At 30.8% G+C, this 22701-nt stretch overlaps 1 protein-coding gene across 3 annotated transcripts in view; it reads left to right on the top strand.

The window, feature by feature from the left end:
* Positions 1-672: 672 nt before the first annotated feature.
* The window catches only part of LOC127738640 (uncharacterized), an 85094-nt gene continuing 63065 nt past the window's right edge, over positions 673-22701 (top strand). For all 3 annotated transcript variants that reach the window (XM_052249961.1, XM_052249960.1, XM_052249959.1), the window contains exons 1-7: positions 673-869; positions 999-1068; positions 5159-5275; positions 17271-17387; positions 18057-18089; positions 21315-21379; positions 22368-22486. In XM_052249961.1, coding sequence (XP_052105921.1) covers positions 823-869; positions 999-1068; positions 5159-5275; positions 17271-17387; positions 18057-18089; positions 21315-21379; positions 22368-22486 — 568 coding nt within the window. In that variant the 5' untranslated portion in view covers positions 673-822. The remainder of the gene's footprint in view (positions 870-998; positions 1069-5158; positions 5276-17270; positions 17388-18056; positions 18090-21314; positions 21380-22367; positions 22487-22701) is intronic.

The raw sequence follows: 22701 nt of genomic DNA, 5'->3' as shown, positions 1-22701 counted from the left end.
AAGGTATGGGGAAAATCTGGATTCAGAATATTTTTTTTTGTCATCTGCTTGACCACAATATTTTTTTTCATCAAATTGGGATCAGAATATTTTTTTTAGGAAAAAACCATAACCCAACCCTTTGAGGTTAAATGGTCGTTCCCTAAGGAGAAAAGACAACCAAAAACAATGACCAAAGGTCCATGAAAACAGGAACATATATATTGACGGGACTTGACTTAGATATACTGTTCCCAGATGAAAATAAAGGCAACAGTAGTATACCGCTGTTCGAAACTCATTTATAAATCGATAGAGATAAAACCTGAGACAGATTTTGAAATAGAAACAGAAGACACATTCAAACCCAACAGATAGTAATCGTTAAAATTGATCGATAATTATAAGAAAAATGAAGGCTTATACGTTCATTCAATTATTCGAACCCGTATAGTGAGGTCAAGGTCAGAAAAAAAATTGAAATAAAACATAATTATTGTTAGGACTTATTATCTTTCATTTCTATGTTCAAGTTTCTGTAATTAATTTTTTAATTAATTTATATATATAATCTTTAAAAGTGTACGTCTGTATATCAATATTTTCTTGATATGGCATTTAATATTACAAACGAGCGCACCTTGGTGTTTATAGGTTTTTTTACCTTTGAGTCAAACGCTTCAATGATTATGATCGAGTAGTTAAATGACCGTGATCAACAAAGTTGATTTGGAATATTGTGGGAGCTGTGAGATTAAACTTTTCTAACAGTTTGGAATCGTTCTTTATAATGTATTTATTTATTTGGAGGACAAAAATAGACAATGGATAAAAAATGATACGATGTCGAATGTTAAAGTAGCGGTGCGAGTTCGTCCAATAAATAAAAGGTAAAAGTTAGCAAAGTTTTCAGAGAACTGTAATATATAAATTTAAGTTTTTTATACGCGCTAATCAATGCAGACACAGCTGTCATTTACTGAGGATATAACATAAAATTTTGTGTTTTATATTTACAGAGAATTAGAACAAAATGGCAAAAATATCGTGGATACAAATGGGGATGCTATTAGTGTAACGAATATCAAGGTAAGACAATATAAGTCACGTTTTGGAAGTTTTTATACCTTCCTAGTTTGTACATTGAAGGCAGAAAATGCACAATTTTCCATTAAGTCAAAACTTTGCAGCATTTCGTCATAGGAAGTTACTAGGTAAATATGTGGGGATACCGAATTTAAGGGACCGGTGGTCACCATAATAAGAAAGGGGTTTGGGGCTTTTAAACGCCCCAGCAGGACCAATGCATATATGTTTGCTTAATCAATGGGTGCCTACTTCTCTTTCTACCTATAAGGGTTTATTGTTATTCATCAATTTCAGACAGGGAGTTGAGCACTTATATTGCTAATGCTACCATATTAAAAGTAAAGAATTATTCATTAGGAAATATTATCATTATATTAACAAAAACATTTCTCGGCCAGTATTATTTTTTTAAGATACATGTATGTTTTTATTTTTATAACTGGACAAATAGTTATTTGCATTATTTGTTTCCTCTGATATTATTATGATCTTAGATGATTATCCTATCACTATCATAACTATAAACCTATTGTTGTTGTTTACATTTATTGATTTAGTCAATGAAATATAATTTATGTTATGCAAATGAACTGAATATACAATTACATGTGTAAAGGATGTTACAAAATGTACCTAAACACACAATGTATTGTATTTCTCGATTGTTTAAAATTTTATCCTAGAGCTACAGCATGTACAGCAGCTTTATTATTTATTTTTCTATTGGTTGATTGAGAAACTATAGTTATTTCATATTACGATGCTTCAAGTGATGGCAATATTGATTTAGAACATGTTTGTGTCATATGATACATTTTACACATGCATGTACATTGCACTTAAATCTGCATTCGTTAATTATTACGATTATTGATGTAATTTAACTCCGTTTGAAATTATGAAGTTTGTATTTACAAATTGTATTTTAAAAGTTTGACAGTAAATGTACATGTACAATGTACATGTAGGCTGGTGTTCTATAATTGTTGAATTTAATTTTTGAGCAGTACAATTTGACTGACATTAAACATGTTAAATTTGAAGAGAAAAATACATTCATCATGTTATTGTACATGTATGATAAATTCAAAAATTAAAAGTCACTGATGGGATTGTTGCCAGTATTAGATTTATATCCATAATGCATTACATGTAGCTTGCAACAGTACGATCCTTAGATCATAAATTATATATCTACTAAATGAATTTTGAAAGTGTAACCAAAAAATCAATAATTTTTGTAAATCTGGTTTCCCCTTGCTGTGACGTTTTTAGTATTAGTTAACCCCTATACATGTACACTCAGTGTTTGTCATATCTTGAAAATGACCTTAAAACCCGAACTGCATTGAAATAAAAGGGCAGTTTTGGCGTAACTCCATAAAAAATTAATCATGGTTTATCACATATTAACTGCCGCCTACAAGACAATAGGTTTTTGTAATATCATAAATATTTTTATTATTACATGCTTAAACTATGTTAAAGAGAATGCCCTATTTTGTACAACCAACACAGGTAATCCTGTGATCCATATTATAACAGTTTACACCTTGGAATTCATTCAATAACGGCAGATTTTTAAAACCATGGAGTGGAACCATTTTTTTAATACCATGAAAAATAAAAGATTTTTTTCTACATTGATACTATTTTGAATGATCTACACAAAAATTGTCATAGACTAGCAAATTTAAAAATCTGCTATCATCATGATCATTTTGTATTGTATTTATATACAATGTATGAAGAATGTGTTATGGAAATATCATACATGCCCATGTATTTGAAAATCGTGTATGTTACAATTCTTGACAGTTGTGAAGCTTTAAATGTTAAATTTATGCTAATATTTCCTTTGAAATGTCCTAGGTATTGAAACTGAAAATTAGCATGATTAGACACTCTAGTATTTAAAATGATCAAGTATTTACATTTCACTTTTTGTAATATATATGCAAATTTTAAAGGAAAAAAATGATAATTGTTTTCTATTTTTGTATGTTCTTATAATCCTTTTTATTGAACTATGATATAACTGTGAATATAATAGAGCATGCAAAGTTTTAAAATCAATATACATGTAATATGCTACTGACTGCCATGACTGTTGATCCGTAGCATGATATTGCAAAAATCACAAAGGTACATGTATGTAGCAAATGCTGATTATGATACTCACACAGTGGATTCATTTATTTTCCTGGGCATCAATGTTTGTGGATTGAGAAAAAAAATTGTATTTTTGTTGGAATTTTGATTTCATGGTTTTGTCAAAGTCTGTATACATTTTACAAGCCTATAATAGATATGTACTTTGTTGAACACTTAAATTCCTTGTCCACCTTTACACACGAAATCCTTGAAAATTGGTATCCAACGAGTCATGACAATGAATCAACAGGAAAGAGAGGATACTGGGTGGATTGTACAAGAGACAAAAACTCTTTAAATATAAGGAAATAATTAATGAATCAAAAGAAATACTGCTTTTATTGCTGTTCTTCATCTTAAAGAGTCGCTGGAAGGTGATCACAGATGAGCTGATAAGCTCACACCTACAGCAAGATCAAGACAATTTATAAGTCTGGCTCATGGTGTTGGTCTAGTAAAATGCAGGGTTCATATTCATACATGTATCACATTAAAATTGAGAATGGAAATGGGGAATGTGTCAAAGAGACAACAACCTGACCAAAGAGCAGAAAACAGCCCAAGGCCACCAAAAAAACTTTAACATGTTTCTCGTCCTGAATATGCAGTTAATTTGCCACTGGACATTAAGCAGCCAACCATCATTAATTGCTTGAGGAAGTTTCTGCAGTATAAATCTCCATTTAAGGATTAATTTAATATACAAGAAAACTTGGAAAGGAAAGTCAATAGGCATTATAAAACCTACATATAGATATACAATGTACTACAAAATTTTGTCAAATTAAAAATCAAATCCCCCTCTTAGAAAAATTCATATTTAAAAAAAACTACAGTACATGTATATATATATACATTCCAGGGTAAGAATGAAATTAAAAGATCCTGGACCAGATTTACATTAGATGAATTGTGTTTACACCAAAAATCTATTGCTTGTTGATTTAGTGGTAGATTCCTATTGATATGTCACAAGATTTAAGTCCTTGTCCAAACATCAGTGATGTTATCTTCTGTGTCATTTCAAATATTTCCTGCCAAAAATCACTCCAGGGTTAAAACTATACACAGGGATGTCCTGGACATAATTCAACAATAAAAAGGCTTCTTGAATTCACTTTTCAATGTTAAAATAATCTTTTCCATTATACAATGTATAAGCAGGATACAAGGTTAATAATGTAAATACTCATAATACTAAAATTCTAGGATCCCAACATATATAGTACAAGTATACAGAAAGTATTCAAAATTAACTTGTTTTTGCCTAAAGTTAAACCTTTTGCAGTTTTCCCTTCAGATAAACATTTGATAAAGATATGTAGATGTCTGTTGAAGTCTTTGCCTTAACTGCATGTATACACATGTACATGTTGGTCTGTATTTTTATCTGCACTGAGATTTGAAAACAGGTCTTAATAATATTATTAATAGTTTAAGTTGTGGTGTTTATGTCAATGTGACTGAACAATAAGACAGCAACCCAATGTCACAAAAAAACCAAGATACACCTGAGTCATGTAAGATACATGTAAAGGGATACTCTATTTAGCAGACTTATTTTATGGCTTTAGTAATGACCCCTTCCTTCTGAAAAAAGAAAGATATCTCTAACAAATGATGCATATAATGAATGTCACATCAGTCATCAATGATGAAAATGATTGTGAATTTACTACACAAAATTTCATCTTACCATCTTTGATATTCATGTATGTATCAAAATAAGGAGATATGGTAATCAACTTTCCACCAAAGGACAACAATGTAAACAACTACTGACCTCTGTTCCGCCTGTAACGTGAGCAAAATTCTTACAGAACATGCAGAATAGTTAGATACCCCCGCCCCAATAGAAGAGAAAAGAACAAAAGGTTTTTTTTATTAGGTCATTAAATGATGTATATTTATTGAAATTATTATTTTATGATTGTAGGTAGACAGCCAAGCAGAATATGGAGATAGTAGAGAAAGGATAAAAACTTTTACATTTGATTATTGTTATGACTCTACTGGAGAGCCTCATTCCCCACAGTATGCTCCTCAGCAACTGGTGAGTTAAGGTGTTGGTGAAGTATGGGGAGAGACATGAGTTAGATGACTACTTCTTCTAATTTTTGAATGGGATATTATTCTTATCCTGTAATATCTAGGCTGGAGAAATCATGAAGTGAAAATAAATTTCTCCAAATTCAGGTTGAATATAAATATACCAAATAGCATTTTGTATATAGTTATTTTTATACGACCGCAAAAAAATTTTGTGGTCGTATATTGGTATGACGTTGGCGTCGTCGTCGTCGTCGTCCGGCGTCGTCGTCCGGCGTCGTCGTCCGAATACATATTGGTTTCGCACTCTAACTTTAGTTTAAGTGAATGGATCTTTTTGAAATTTGACCATAAGGTTAAATACCACAAAAGGAAGGTTGGGATTGATTTTGGGGGTTATGGTACCAACAGTTAAGGAATTAGGGGCCAAAAAGGGGCCAAAAATTAGCATTTTCTAGTTTCCAGACAATAACTGTGGAACGGTGTATGGATCTCTCTGAAATTATACTACAAGTTTCCATACCACAAAGGGATGGTTAGGATTTGCTTTGGGGGGTTATGGCTCAAACCGTTTAGGAATTAGGGGCAAAAAAGGGGGAAAAACAAGGTTGTCCTGGTTAATGGACAAATACTTTAGTACAAAACATAATTTAAAGCAGTGTAAGGGAGATAAATCAAATACATCATTGAAATTATCTCCCTTACACTGCTTTTAAATTATGTATAAAGTAATGGTTAATGAACATAAAGATAATCTAAAACAGTGTAAGGGAGGTAATCCAAATACAATGTTTTGGTTACTTCCCTTACACTGCTTTTAAATTATGTTTAAAGAAATGCATATTTATAAAGGAAGACCAGTAAAAATATCTGCAAATGTTTTCATCTTTTTTTTTTACAAAAAAATCCATATGAAAGATTTGACACTATATTTTTATTAATTCTATTATAAAATAGATTAAGTTAGCACTATGGTAAATTTAAATGGGTAATTATGGTTGCCAACTCCATTGGAAATTTGAATTGAGATTATGACCATATCTTGAGGGAAAGAATTTTTTTGGGGGAAAAAGGGGGGGGGGGGATAAAAAGAAATTGTGGGGGGGCCAATTTTTTTCTCATTTCAGATTTCAGAAATTAAAAAGAATTATTCTTCAAATATTTTTTTTTTTTCAAATTTCAAATATTGAAAAATTTCAAGAAGTAATCTTTAATTGCACAGTATGGCGCATTAGATTTGTAAAATCTTTGATCACATTTATTTATTTGTTATGCCGAATCTAACAGTGTATTTAGATTTTTAATTTTGGGTCCAGTTTTCAAATTGGTCTACATTAATGTCCAAAGGGTCCAAAATTAAACTTTGTTTGATTTTAGCAAAAATTGAATATATGAGGTTCTTTGATATGCTGAATCTAAACATGTATTTAGATTTTTGATTTTTGGCCCAGTTTTCAAGTTGGTCCAAATTGGGGTCCAAAATTAAACTTTGTTTGATTTCAACAAAAATTGAATATATGGGGTTCTTTGATATGCTGAATCTAACCATGTATTTAGATTTTTTATTTGTGGACCCCGTTATCTAATTGGTTCATATTGAGGTCAAAAGGGTCCAAAATTAAACTTTGTTTGATTTCATCTAAAATTGAATTATTGGGGTTCTTTGATATTCCAAATCTAACCGTGTATTTAGGTTTTTAATTTTGGGTCCTGTTTTTTAAATTGGTCTACATTGAGGTCCAAAGGGTCCAAATTAAACTTAGTTTGATTTTAACAAAAATTGAATTCTTGGGGTTCTTTGATTTGCTGAATCTAAACATGTGTTTAGATTTTTGATTATGGGCCCAGTTTTCAAGTTGGTCCAAGATAGGGTCCAGTATTTAAACTTTGTTTGATTTCAACAAAAATTGAATATATGGGGTTCTTTGATATGCTGAATCTAAACATGTATTTAGATTTTTGATTATGGGCCCAGTTTTCAAGTTGGTCCAAATTGGGGTCCAAAATTAAACTTTGTTTGATTTCAACAAAAATTGAATATATGAGGTTCTTTGATATGCTGAATCTAACCATGTATTTAGATTTTTTATTTGTAGGCCCCGCTATCAAATTGGTTCATATTGAGGTCAAAAGGGTCCAAAATTAAACTTTGTTTGATTTCATCGAAAATTGAATTATTGGGGTTCTTTGATATGCCAAATCTAACCGTGTTTTTAGATTTTTAATTTGGGTCCCGTTTTTTAAATTGGTCTTCATTGAGGTCCAAAGGGTCCAAAATTAAACTTAGTTTGATTTTAACAAAAATTGAATTCTTGGGGTTCTTTGATATGCTGAATCTAAACATGTGTTTAGATTTTTGATTATGGGCCCAGTTTTCAAGTTGGTTCAAGTTGGGGTCCAAAATTATACTTTTTTTGATTTCAACAAAAATTGAATATATGGGGTTCTTTGATATGCTGAATCTAACCATGAATTTAGATTTTTTATTTGTGGGCCCCGCTATCAAATTGGTTCATATTGAGGTCAAAAGGGTCCAAATTAAACTTTGTTTGATTTCATCAAAAATTGAATTATTGGGGTTCTTTGATATTCCAAATCTAACCGTGTATTTAGATTTTTAATTTTAAGTCCCGTTTTTTAAATTGGTCTACATTAAGGTCCAAAGGGTCCAAAATTAAACTTAGTTTGATTTTAGCAAAAATTGAATTCTTGGGGTTCTTTGATATGCTGAATCTAAACATGTGTTTAGATTTTTGATTATGGGCCCAGTTTTCAAGTTTGTCCAAGTTGGGGTCCAAAATTAAACTTTGTTTGATTTTAACAAAAATTGAATATATGGGGTTCTTTGATATGTTGAATCTAACCATGTATTTTGATTTTGGACATTGGACCATAATAGGTAAATTAAAAAAATTCAAGTTCTTAGACCACATTCTTTCTGTGTCAGAAACCTATGCTGTGTCAAATATTTAATAACAATCCAAATTCAGAGCTGTATCAAGCTTGAATGTTGTGTCCATACTTGCCCCAACTGTTCAGGGTTCGACCTCTGCGGTCGTATCAAGCTGCGCCCCAGCGAAGCATTTTATTAAAATAAAAATTCATGTAGTATTGCCTTAAAAACGAACAATTATTCCTGAAAATGGCGGATAAAAAATACTTTAAATAACAAAAAAATATCATATTCCTCCCCATCCAGTTATTCAAATGGTCACACTGAGAACTAAACAGACAATGTATTTTGTTTTACTAAGATTTGTTAATTATTTTTCAAATGGCTTTGGGGCCGATCAAATTTTGACAAGTAATTAATTTCCATAAACATTTTGCAAAGAAATGAAAAAAGTAAACAGGTTTTAGTATAGGTGTTAAACTCGAATTTTAGGATATATATATCATTGCTCATCAAATATGCTTTTAACATATTTATTGAGATCTGGAAAATACTAATTGAAATATTAAAGTTCTGTGAAAACCTAAACCTTTTAGAACAATTTGAAAGAAGTATAGGATTAGGATAGAAAAGATCTAATCATTAAATTAATGTGTTATTGACACATATTTAAATACCTCGTTCTTTTCTTTAATTAAGGTTATTAGCTCAAAAGGTGTCTATAACTTCTATTGTGTGTAGAAGAAAAACAACATGTTATGTATTGAAATGAAACTTAAATAAGGTTGCATGTAAAATATTAGTTATAATTCCCTCATACTTCTTAAGAGTCAGTGGTATATTATATACAACTTATTGTAAAAAAATACTTGTTGAGTCAAGCTTTCGGCACAACATTATAATTCCCAATAAATCAATTAGTTCAATATTTATCACAGCATATAACTTGAGTATCAATTATATTTTTTAAGTTTGATATAGTAGCTGAGGTCAACACGAGTGACAAATTGTATGTCACAGATAAGATGGTTGACATGACCCTAATTACCTGTATCTCTGAGTCCACAATACCTGCTATTGACATCTCTCTGTTTTTAAATTTTTTTTAATCCTAAAACTAACAAAAGGAATAGAAGAGAAAGCAAACAAAATAAACACTCTCATCGGAGTGTGTCTGTTTTTAAAACGTAACGTGGGAATTTGTTTTGGACATTGAAAGTATTTATATCAAAAGGATATCTCTTCCTCAAGATTTTAATAATAAAAAATAATCTTTTCTTCCATAAAATTAAATTTAATTAAATTTTAAGCCTAAGAGTTTTTTTTATCATATTTGTAGTGCACAATATCAACATCATCATTATCAAAAGTTTCAAATATTGGAACACTCAGATTTATTGTAGTTCTCTGTCACTGCATACAGATGAAGACAGATTAATTCCATTATATTGAAATCATGTGTACATGTATTCATGGATCCTACATGTAGCTTACAACTCACCTTACTTGAATGTTGTGCACCTTGATGGCTTTTAGCATGTTTAGTAGAACATTATTCAATTGGAACTGGCTGGATTTTCTTACTAAGTCATGTTCATTCGATATATATTAAATATGCACATGTTTTTTGACAGTGCCGAAACTCCCCAAAATATAAAGATAAAATGTCATTTTTATACTCCTTCAGAAATAGATTTTATGGCCTCACATTTTTGAACTTATATTGGCCTTACAGGCAGAATTTTTTAAATTGAAAAAAAGTTGAAATTTTTTTTTAATCTTACAAAATTTAGAGATATTTAAATTTTTTCTTGTGCTAAAATTTCAAATTTCAAATCATTCTTTCAACATTAATAATGTAATGATATGCAGTGGAAATGGCATATGGGAGTATACAAATGTTTATTGTAAAGTTTTCAAATTGGGAAAAATACAAGGTGCATTTTGTTTTAATGTCGTTCTTCAAAAAAAGATTAAAGCAAGAGACCCTGTAGTTTAAATGGAACTTCAGACTAATTTTAACACAACAGAACAAACAATGTATTGTGTATTCAATAACAAATCAAAAGAAAGAGAAACAGTAGATGTTCATTTCAAAAGAAAGTTTTGTTCTGGGTGTAGTTATAAAGTGGTAGACTATCCGAGTACAATCAGATAAAGTTTCAATGTGATTTCTGTCAAACAATACATTTAAAGTTAGTTTAAAAAAACAAGTATTAACGGAACATGTACTATCAGTTTACAAATATGATACTTTTTCATTTTTGAAGGACTATCGGTGCTTTTTCAGTTGATTGATTGATTAGATATAAAACCACTTTCCACATTCATAAAATTTCATAATTTCATTATTGGAGATAACTTTCTTTGCAGGCTTTTCTTAAATTGGGTATTATGACCCTGTTTTACATAATTCATGCAAAAGTTAAATAATCATTGATATTATATACAGAAGTTATAGTTAATTCAATGTGAAAAAATTTTTGGGTTATGCTATAGAATCCATTATAAAACCCCTCTTCCTCTGAGCAAAATATTAAAAGTTAGCTAAAATTTCAGATGAAGCCCTGACACATTTGAACCACATATCCAGTTGGAATTGAGGTAGTTTTTGCCTAGTTCAGAAAGTCTTCCTTTGCATATGTTATACACTATATATATATGTGAATTAATAAATTTCATTTGGATTCAATCTTGGTCCAAGATAAATCAAGAGTCAAACAATATTTTATTGGAAATTGAAAAAAAAGTCCAAAACATTGTTCTACATTATCATGCTGTTGGTCAATATATAGTAATAGTGTTATATATATATATTTGTACATGTATTATTAAAGCTTTAACCAAATAAACCTACAATCTCAATGTTTGTAAACACTACATTATTGTCAGCTGTTAGTTTTCATCAATTATTATATTGGTCAATATGCTTGACCTTATTTTTCATGATTTGAGGAGATTTAAGGGATACATTTTATCTTATTTTATCTAAATCTAGTGATCAAATTTGAAAATATCCACTTGAGCATGCTGTCGAAGTGTTGAATGTTTTGTTTCCAGATTATTTTAGAGAATTAGATTTTAAAATTTTATGTAAGGGCCATTTAAAAAGATACTCTATTCTATGTGAAGTAGGAAAAACCCTCCAGTATTCTCTTAACAAATTAGGCTACTGCTTTTTATAATTTTAATTGATTTGATCAAGTTTTCCATCTTTTTTCCTCTGACATGTCTGACCTCATGAATTGTTTATTTTTACAACTTCAGTTTTTCGAACTATTTCAATTTTTTGAAATACTTACCATGATTATATCAAATTAACTTTGAAAGGTGTGGTAAAAGTAATTGAGACACCAACCCAAGCACACAAAAACAAAATATCAGTTTCATCATACAACCAAACCTGTCATGCCTGTAGAGTTTTATATCTGAACAATTATAAAAAAAATATAAGATGCGGTATGATATGGCCTTCAACAATGAGCATTTATATAAATCTTCATGATGACAAATGTAAAAAAAATTCAAACAAGAAAATTCACTGCTTTATATATGGTTTCAACACTTCATATTTTTGATCAAGTTCATCATAATTATGACTAGATAGAATTGACCTAGAAAATTGATTTACACTTTTATGATTTCAGCTTTTAGCTTATGAAATTCGGGAATCAAATTTAAGTTTAAAGTGATATAATCACAATTTTATATTAATAATATTGATATTTGTGTCACTGAGTAAAAACAACCCCACAGGTATTGTGTCCACTTTGTTTATTAATGAAATGACCGTTCCTTCAGGTCAATGTTAAGACCTGTGTTAATAATACATTTGACTTCATGGGAGAGTTATATTTGTACAAGACAATAATAGGAGAGCGATAAATCAAATCTCTTGTCATTATAATTTTGATAAACAATGTATAGGCTAATTGTTTTGTTTAATTATCAGTTTAAATATAATACAAGTACAGACATTTGATAATAACAAATCTTTACTTCAGATTAACAGTATCCTGATTTGGCAGAGGTTGACCATGTTGACCCATGTTCAAAGTGATATTGATATATATGTGTGCTTTTTCTAAAAAGATTCCTCAACAGAAAATTTAAAAGATTTCAAAATTACTTGACTTAGTTTATGCTTGAATTTGGCCACTGAGTTGATAGAAAATCATAAATACTATTAGAAGGATCACAATAAAAATTGGTGGAAATCTTCTTTGAAAATCATATATCAAGTAGTTTCTAGGTAAAACATATTATTATATGGCAATTTTTTGCCACTGATATATGAGAAAATTTTCACCTTAAGATCAAGTTTTTTAGTAGAATTTCAGACAATTATGAAAGCAGTAAAGATGAGATCACTTATTATAAAGCAAACAAAAATATTGAAAAAATTGTGCCCTAAATGAAAAATAACATTAATATCATACATGTGACCTATAGTTGATGAATGTCATTTGGTCTCTTGTGGAGAGTAGTCTTGACATTGGCAATCATACCACATTTTTATTTTTATATTTTTATATGTAAATTCTACATACACATAAATAAAAGGAGATGTGGGATAAAGTAAATTTTACAGAAACCAAACAAAACAAGTTAACCAAGATAAACATCTACTGGCCACCATACATTGATTTGGTTGAAAAAGATCAAGAACTTAACTCATTCGCCCCCAAGAGATTTCTGGAAAATCAGGCATTTTCGAAAATTTGCAATCACATGCAAATTATATGCAAATTAGCAGACTCTTGATGCTGTAACTGATGCTCATCTATTAAGCTATGTATTGAGATTTGGGGGCGGATGGCATGGGTGGGGGGTGGGGTGGGAGGTGGAATATTTTCTCGTGGGTTTGAACCCACCCCCACTGAAAAATGTTAATTTTCCGTCTATTTTCCGATTTTAAAACGACCTTGAGAGGTAAACATTGACCAGACTGTTTTTCTTTGTCATTCAAGTATTACCCTATAGTTACAGCAGTCCATTCATGCTAACTGGGAGTATATTGGACTTAAGTGTCTTGCTGGGGAATTATTATTGTCAAGTCAGGTCTGCCTAAATGTCCGTTTTTACGGATTTTTGACAAAACGGTGACCTAGATTTTACGGACTAGATTCCTATTGGCCATATTATACCTCGTTGTGTTCCTGTACCACCTATGCATGCATTTATGATAATAGTTTATACCTACAGTCACTACCAGTTACGTAGTGGCCATCAAAAGATGCCCACCCCCACCTGATTTTGGCTACTTTTCACGTTTTTCCGATTTTGAACTCTCAAACGGCTTTCAAAGTGCCATATTTTCATGATCAGACATCTGAGAAGAGTTTATGGACCATGAACTGCTTGGTTGAAGTCCCTGCTATCATGACAGTTCAGCTGGGGCAGTTCAAAAATGGTATGGAGGGTCATACGGGCCATCAAAGAATGGTTGTCGCCATCACGCCTACAGGCGGGATTGGGGGCTAAAGGGTTAAACGATTTGATCAAAATTTTTAAATTTGACTTCTGTTGGGTTTGAGGGTCGTTTTGGGGTGTAAAACTGACCAAAACACTCTTTAGAGGTTGAAAATCGGGAAAAAAATATTTTTAGTTTAACTCATTCGCCCCCAAGAGATTTCTGGAAAATCAGGCATTTTCGAAAATTTGCAATCACATGCAAATTATATGCAAATTAGCAGACTCTTGATGCTGTAACTGATGCTCATCTATTAAGCTATGTATTGAGATTTGGGGGCGGATGGCATGGGTGGGGGGTGGGGTGGGAGGTGGAATATTTTCTCGTGGGTTTGAACCCACCCCCACTGAAAAATGTTAATTTTCCGTCTATTTTCCGATTTTAAAACGACCTTGAGAGGTAAACATTGACCAGACTGTTTTTCTTTGTCATTCAAGTATTACCCTATAGTTACAGCAGTCCATTCATGCTAACTGGGAGTATATTGGACTTAAGTGTCTTGCTGGGGAATTATTATTGTCAAGTCAGGTCTGCCTAAATGTCCGTTTTTACGGATTTTTGACAAAACGGTGACCTAGATTTTACGGACTAGATTCCTATTGGCCATATTATACCTCGTTGTGTTCCTGTACCACCTATGCATGCATTTATGATAATAGTTTATACCTACAGTCACTACCAGTTACGTAGTGGCCATCAAAAGATGCCCACCCCCACCTGATTTTGGCTACTTTTCACGTTTTTCCGATTTTGAACTCTCAAACGGCTTTCAAAGTGCCATATTTTCATGAACAGACATCTGAGAAGAGTTTATGGACCATGAACTGCTTGGTTGAAGTCCCTGCTATCATGACAGTTCAGCTGGGGCAGTTCAAAAATGGTATGGAGGGTCATACGGGCCATCAAAGAATGGTTGTCGCCATCACGCCTACAGGCGGGATTGGGGGCTAAAGGGTTATAGAGACAATTTTATACCACCGCTTGCACACATTGCTTGTGGATGGTAATTGTGTGCTTTACATATAGTTCTTAAATACATGCAATTTCACAATCTGAATTTTTCTAGAAGCAGCATGCCTCATCATATGTGGTAAGTCAGACCATTACAGTCACTTCACTGTGTAAAATAAATTGTGATAATCACTTCACTGTAAAATTAATTGTGATAATTACTTCACTTTGTAAAATTAATCGTGATAATCACTTCACTGTGTAAAGTCAAAATGTTGACAGTCACTTAACAATATTGGTGTAGTCTCTTTATCATGCAAAGTTATTGTATTGTCTGGAGTCAAATCTTTACAGTCAATTTTCTGTATGAAGTCTAGTATTGACAGTCACCTAACAATCTAAATTCAAATCTTGACAGTCATTTTACCATATATAAGATCAATTGTTTAAAGTCATTTTATCATATAAAGTGAAATCTTTACAGTCATTTTACTATCTAAATTCAAATTTTACCTCTTACCTCATCATAGTCATTCATTATCTCAAATCAAATATTGACAGTCATTTTACCATATGAAGTCACATTTAGACAGTCACTTTAAGAAGTCATTTCAATATCTGAAATTTTATGTAACTTAACAGTTATTTCATCATCTAACTTTAGTTGTTTCACCATGTCAAAAACATGACAGACACCCAACAATACGATCTTGACTGTCACTTTATGAAAAGTTAACTTGTATGTAAGTTCATTATGAAAATTCAGGTCTTGATCGTTACTTTTTGTACTTCAACAGATGCTTTACAATATAAAGTTGTTTTGACAGTCACCTAGCCATATAAAGTCATGTGTAAATCATTTCACCTTTGAAAATCTGGTTTAGACAGTAACTTGTTCATTTTAAGGTATGAATAGTCACTGCACCATGTAAAAGAAATTTTACCAGAATTTATGGGATTTCTGGGTTTTGATCATTTTTGTCTCTATACATCTTCTGTAGTTTCACCAATGTGTCAGTCACTTTATGTAGTGTAAACCATCACATCACATGTAAAATCAGTTCAGTAGTCACTTTTTGTATTTTATTTGAAACAACTTTCGGTCATTTCATTTTATTCATAACTTTTGTGTGTTTAGAATAGAATAAACAAGTAAAAACAGGGAAAAGAAAGTTAGATTTATACCATATTGTAGGACTAAAAACTTGATCTGAAAATTAATATTGGGTCAATGTTCTAGATTTTTATCATGCTTTTCTTTTTACAAAAAAACAACATTTTTTTCTAATAAACATTCATGAAAGCCACAGAAACTTCAGTATTGGTTTTCATCAATAACTATGGGTTGCCTGAATAATCTGTTCTCCTTGACAAAGTTATATTGAATAAATAACAAAATCGTCGAATTTAAATTATAAATCGTTTTTCATCTTATTCTTTCAAAATAGAAATTTTATGCTTGCTCTAAAAATTTCTGATTGTGGGGTGAAGAACGAGCTTTTGTATAAAATATCTACGGTGAAATAGTCATATAATAAGATAAATAAACTATATGTAAACATTAAAGGGTTATATGAATATTTTCACTGATATTGCTTGTTCGCTTTATTAAGTGTTTGGACAAAATAGATTTATTGATGACAGGCCAAACAAATGTACCAAATATTGAAAAAAATCTGCCTCGTAACGATTGTTATTAGGACAGGTCCGGAACTTTATTTTATATAAGGGGTGGGACGTGTAGTTAAAAATGAATTTTTCTTGTTGCTTTGATCTTGAGTTGTATTTTAAAAATGATAAATAAATCTTTATATAAACACTTCATATCGATCATATACCAATATGTATTTTGCAGATAAAAATTCCAATTTTGTTTTCTTTCAGTGTTTTAAATAGGTGCAGGAGTATTAAATATCATGTTTTAAAAAAAAGCCTCTGTGTCGTCTTATTGTATTCTAAGTTTGCACACAAGTCAATTCATAGCTTCACCCTGTTTTCACTTTATGCTTAACATGCAAAGCTCTTATTATTGTCATTTATTGTCAGAGTCGTAAATTTACGTAATGTACGTAATAGTAAAATATTGGACCATAGTTAGATAAATACTTAATCCTATAAAGAATGATTTAACTGAACTGAATTTATGACAGTTATGAATAAGTTCATATACTACGCAAGTAAGAATAAAAACTGGTAATTTACGGAACAAACAGTTTTGACTACAAAGTATTTGTAAAAGGTGTAACAAGTGATGTTGCTGAATTTTATTTACATCATACTTTTTATCATACCATTCATATATTGTCACACAAGCTTCATTTAAAAAATTCAATCAGCATGTAGGTTTAATTACAAAGCATAATTCATGTAAAATTTGCCACTGCACATTTAGCAGCTATCAGTCAATCAAAAGCTTGCAAAAACCTTTATCATACAGCTGCAAATATTTAATGTATTTTATAAACTATGTATTCATTTTTAGTTGCCATGTCTTGTTTTGTTGCTACTATATATGATTTACTGCATTACTGACATACTGACATTTTATTTTACAAACAAACATATTTGCAACTCCCCTTGGGTTCCATTTGAAGTCATTTTAGTGATGAAATCAAAATTGACCATACAACCTTTGGGTTAGTTCTGTATTTTCAGTTTTTAAATAATTTGATATATTTTCAGGTATTTCAAGACCTTGGTACTGAGGTACTACAGGCAGCATTTGAGGGGTATAATGCCTGTGTGTTGGCCTATGGTCAGACCAGCACAGGGAAAACCTATACCATGACTGGTATTAGGGTAAGCTACTTAGTTTGCATCTTGACCTATGGTTAGACCAGCTCTGGGAACACATAAACCATGAGTGGTTTAAGGGAAATAATAGGCTATTGGGTATAAGTGCCTTTGTGTTAGCCTGTGGTCAGATCAGTTTATTGAAAAGGTTAACATGACAGTTATAGGTATATTGCTGTGTGTTGGCTGCTGGAAAGACCGGTGCCATAACTATTTTTGTAAGAAAACCATATTTTAGTCCCTATTAGAGTACATTGTTCTTTTTAAAGGCATCTTGTACATGTATATTGTATTATACAGTTGGTCTGTACACTTTAGTTTTACTTTGTTTGAACCCCAATTTGTCTCATGACTCATTGCACTTGTTAAGAAGAAATGAAGATATTTGTAAATGCCAAAAAGTCAGAAAATATCAAAATTATATTCTAGAGATAACCATTATCAAACAATTAAATGGAGACAGCGGAAGCTCTGAAAAACTATTGCAACACAATTATAAGGACACAGTTCATGATTTGGAGAGGTACAAAAATGTGATAGAACTGTATACACCTAATATATATATTCAGTATTCAAAATCAGGTGCATGCAAAGTTCATAAAATTCAAATTAATGTTTTATTGTATTCATGAAATTACTTGTCATATATACTAATGTATCTTATATTTTTTACAGGAAGACCCAGGTCTAATTCCAAGAATTTGTGAAGTAAGTATCAAAAAATTGTTATATGGATTTACAGCCTTGAACCTTTTAATCAAATGCCAGAGTTTTTTCAAAACTTTCGTAGTATAATATCAGATATTGTCAAACTCATTCAACATAACGGTTTAACAGCTTGACCTGATATCTCAGCTTCATCCCATCCACTCCTTTCACGAAACCGTGTTGAGAATTTCTTATAAGCTAGGTTGATCGCTCTATCTTAAGCACAAAAAAGGTGACTAATTGGGAAGTTTGTTCACTTACCATGATATCAACCTTTATCATATAATCTATAAAGAAATATAATTTTTGAAGCCAGATATATATCGTCAAAGGTTCGTCTTTTTAAAATTCGGAATTCAAAATTATCAATTGTTTACTTATTCAAATAGACTTTTTGAAAAATGTATTTAAAAATAGATATAAATAATTCCAGTTCAAATACAGTGTTAAAGTAAACAATGTAGTGAACAATTTGTTTGTTTTATGGGTTTGTATTATTTGTAGGTTGTTAACCAATACTGGCTTAGGTCAGTTTTAGGTAAAGGTTAACAGCGGTTGTTATAGTCTTCATAAGAATTTACAAAATAATTCCCTGACAAAAAAGAAAAAAAGAAGTTTTAAAAAGACATTTGTTGTAGGGAAAGAAAGAGTTAAGGGTATTTATTGCCTTTCCAACAAAAATTTTAAGATTTAATGCTGGTTTTTGAGAGAAAAAAAAATTTCTGTGCTAATTTTAAATTTTAAAGTTTAATGCAAGTATATTTTATGGCCTGCCAGTAAAGGGTATTAAATGTTATCGTTGTCCATTTGATTTCAGTTCTGGTTAATTTCTGTGGTCCTCAATGTTCAACAATGATGTTTTACCAGTACAGTCCTAGACCCCTAATATAGTACAATTAGTTCTCTAAAGTTTGACTTTGAACGATTTTCAAAGCAGTTTTGAGTCTGTGTGCTATATACTACATTTTGTAGTTTTATAAAGTGGCAAGTAGAAAACAAGATTTTTTATTTTCCCTTCAGCAAATTGCTTTAATTAAGGTATATGCTGAAATACTGGAATAAACATTCTTAAACTGATAAACCATGAAAATACATACGTGCATGTAGACATGAAAATAAAATGAATTCCCTAATGCATGTAGCAGAATTTGGATCATTATGAAAAATAAACTTGCCAACTAAAAAGGCATAACATTCATACTTTATTTCCCATAAAATTGTTCATTCATTGACATCTATATCTTGGTCTCGAAATTTTTAGTTTATTACAGTTTAACAGTATAATAAGCACGTTTTGTGACTTTCATGTTAGCTTTATATAGTTTTGAGATTATTAACTATGTATAATTTCTTAATAGTATCCTGGATTTGAAGACTTCATGCCAAATATTATTTGAATCCAAACATTAATCTTATAATAGCAGTTACACAATCTTTTAAATTTTAATACTCAAAATTGTTTCCCTTTGAGTAATTTGTTTATTTACATAGTTATTCAGTCTTCAAGGCAAAAAAGAGTTTGGTTTCACTTTTCACGTGCAGTCCCTGCCAAACAAATTATTTTAGATGTCATTTAAAATTGTATTCACCAGTTTCCCATAGTTTTTTGTAAATTAATTTTTCAAATATTCACCAGATTTACAAAACTTGATTTCTTTGATGTCAAAAAGCATGTCAAAACCTATATTGATGTATAGTTTGTCTTCAAAAATGAATGGGGTGGAACTTCATTTGTTGTTCAATAAAAATACCTTTTGGCGGTTACAGGATTATTTAGATAAAATAAGTAGATAAAATAAGTGATGGAAATACAGCTTGGTTCAGAAACATCTTTTTTTGCCATCATTGGTCAAGAACTTTTTTTTAGTTTCTTGAAGGTACTGAAAACTAGATCAGGAAATGAAATGTTTATTTTAATTTTAGCTCTTCTGTAATGATAAATACTTGTTCTGAATTTGGTTCACCTCTCAATTTACACGGACTAATTTGGAAATTAACGCACTGAAAATTTGGAATAACTTGGCAATTAGGTTATTAAAATAATTAAACTTCGTGTGTTAGTATTAAAATGTAATTTATATAATGTTTTTACATAGCTACACGTTGTTAAATAGTGTATTATTGACGTAATTTCTGTTTGAATGTTGTGCTAGAGTATGATAGGGCGTCCTACTGCAGATAAAGCTCAATGAGTTAAATTTTATCAGCTTATTTGGCAGTGTTAATACCGTCAATAGACTTAAAAATAAATTTAATTAGCTTGTTGAAAATGTTTGTCTTTCAATAGGTGTAGAGATTTCTATTAATCAGCATAAAACACCTATCAGTTTCAAGTTTCTTTACCATTGTTGTCAATTCAATAATTGTAGATTAGCTTTGAACATAATGTCATTTTATCAATTGGAAATCGGCATTTAATGTTTACTTATGTTATTTCTGCACGATTGCCTTATCACTATACCCTAGCATTGAAAACCATAATTATTTGCCACAAATAGTTATCACCTAAAGACGTTGTGAATTTGATACATTTGAAAAGGAAAAACTTGTCAAGAAAGTAAATTTAAAGTGCAATTCTCTGTTTTATCGACTCAATCCCAAGTACTAAATTATGAAAATTTATAGACTCTACAAGCCTTTCCCTTTTAAAAGAATATTTATCATACTTTAAACAAATTGTTTACCTTTTAAAGCATATAATGCATTACTGATAAGTTAGCTTGAATATGTGTGGATTTTTGCTGTGTAATTGCCATTTTTTTTCTCTTGTCATTTTGAATTAAGAGTTAAGGAGATGTACAGTCATCACTGAGCCAGAAACCAAAGGACATCTAAGAGGCTAACCTATGGTCTGTAAAAATATGCAGGAGATGTTTATTCAATATGCTAAGCTCTCAATATTAAGTTGTGATTAACTATCTTATTTGAATAGGATTGCCAGTTTTCCAGGCATAGACTCATCTGGTACTTTGCTTCCTCCACCACCAAATATGGTATCCCAATGATATAGTAAAGAGCACTGAGAGTGGTGTTAGACACCAACAATCAATTTATCAATCAAAAGATCAGCATCAAACACTAAATTCCTCTTTTATGTGTTATAACCAAGTTCCAGAAAGCTGTTCATATGTCTAGCAAACTTGTGACCAGTGAATGACAATTGTGGCACAATAATGTTAACTTATAATCACAATGTATATAATAAGTGTATTTTCTGCATTTCAGGGTTTATTTAGCCGTGTAGATGACTTTGAAGCATCAGATCGTACCACCTTTCGTATAAACATTAGGTATGTAGATAATGATGAAAGAATGTTACATTTTACTTGCAAAATTAAACCAAAAATGCCAAAAAAGAGCAAAATATATAAAAAAAAATTGGGAATGCATATTTCAAGGTAAAAAGAAGCACAAACCAACTAGAATTTACTTTTGCAGTATGGTAATTGTCAGAAACTAAAATATACTATAGATATATTTAGGAAAAAAAACAAGGAAAATTTTCGTTACAGTTTATCTCAACATGCTAGGACCAAAATGTTGCATAATTGTTAATATTTTCTGAATTTCCAAGAAAAAGTATTAAGCATGGTTCTTCTGACAAAGTACTGTGTTGATTTCTTTAATATATGAAATTCTACTCCTTCAAAGATCAACTCAAAGATGACCTCCTTTATCAATACTGTAAAATCTGTTTGTAAAAAGCAGAATATTAAAATATGCATTTTGAATCAAGATCCATTATTCAGAAGGTTTACCTCTGTCCATCTGTCAGTCCATGTGTCCTTCTGTCCATCTGTCACATGAAAATTTTCGTAGCATTTTTCTCAAAATACAAATCAGTGCTTCATTAAACTTGCTATCAAGCTTCATATGAGCATACCTTAAAGTGTGATGTGTCTACACATCCAGCGCTCATCAACTTCCTGTTTACTGAATAGCCGGAGTATTATGAATGAGCATTACTGGTAGCTCACAGTTCATTTGGTTATGACAAGTCCTTAAAAAAATGAATCAAAGGAATTTAAAGAAAGTGTTTTGTCAGTTTTATACTTGTATAATAAGATTTCTTGAATCAAATTTTCACATTCAAACTTACCTATACAGTTCCCACTATGATAAAGTCTCAAGCAGTTAAAGTTATCATGAGCAATAGAGACAATTGTGACTACAGCTTGATGTTAAATGTCAAACCAATTATAAGAAATTTGTAAGGAATCTTTTTTTTTTATTTGGTCATCTGTAAATGCTTTGTCTCATATAACTTTTATTTTTCAGCTATTTGGAAATTTATAATGAAAGAGTCCGAGATTTGTTACGACCCTCACTATCACAACGCAATGAAAAATATACCCTCAAAGTTAGAGAACATCCAAAAGAAGGTCCATATGTACAAGGTATGAGGACTATCGGAGGTTTTCTGAATTATGTGTATTGAAAAATATTTCTTTATATATGCTATTTGAAAATAAGTTAACCAGAGATTTTGGGTATTCATCAGTGGAAAAGCAATCCAACAACACATCGAAATTTTGTATAGACATTATAAGATGATTGTAAAAGGGAAATACTGTAAAATGCACTGTATTTAAAGTAGAGTATACAAATATTA

The sequence above is a fragment of the Mytilus californianus genome, unplaced genomic scaffold, assembly GCF_021869535.1.
Source record: "Mytilus californianus isolate M0D057914Y unplaced genomic scaffold, xbMytCali1.0.p SCAF_4, whole genome shotgun sequence".
Classification (NCBI taxonomy): domain Eukaryota; kingdom Metazoa; phylum Mollusca; class Bivalvia; order Mytilida; family Mytilidae; genus Mytilus; species Mytilus californianus.
Note: the sequence above shows the minus strand (reverse complement) of the source record. Positions and strands in the feature narration are given on the sequence as shown.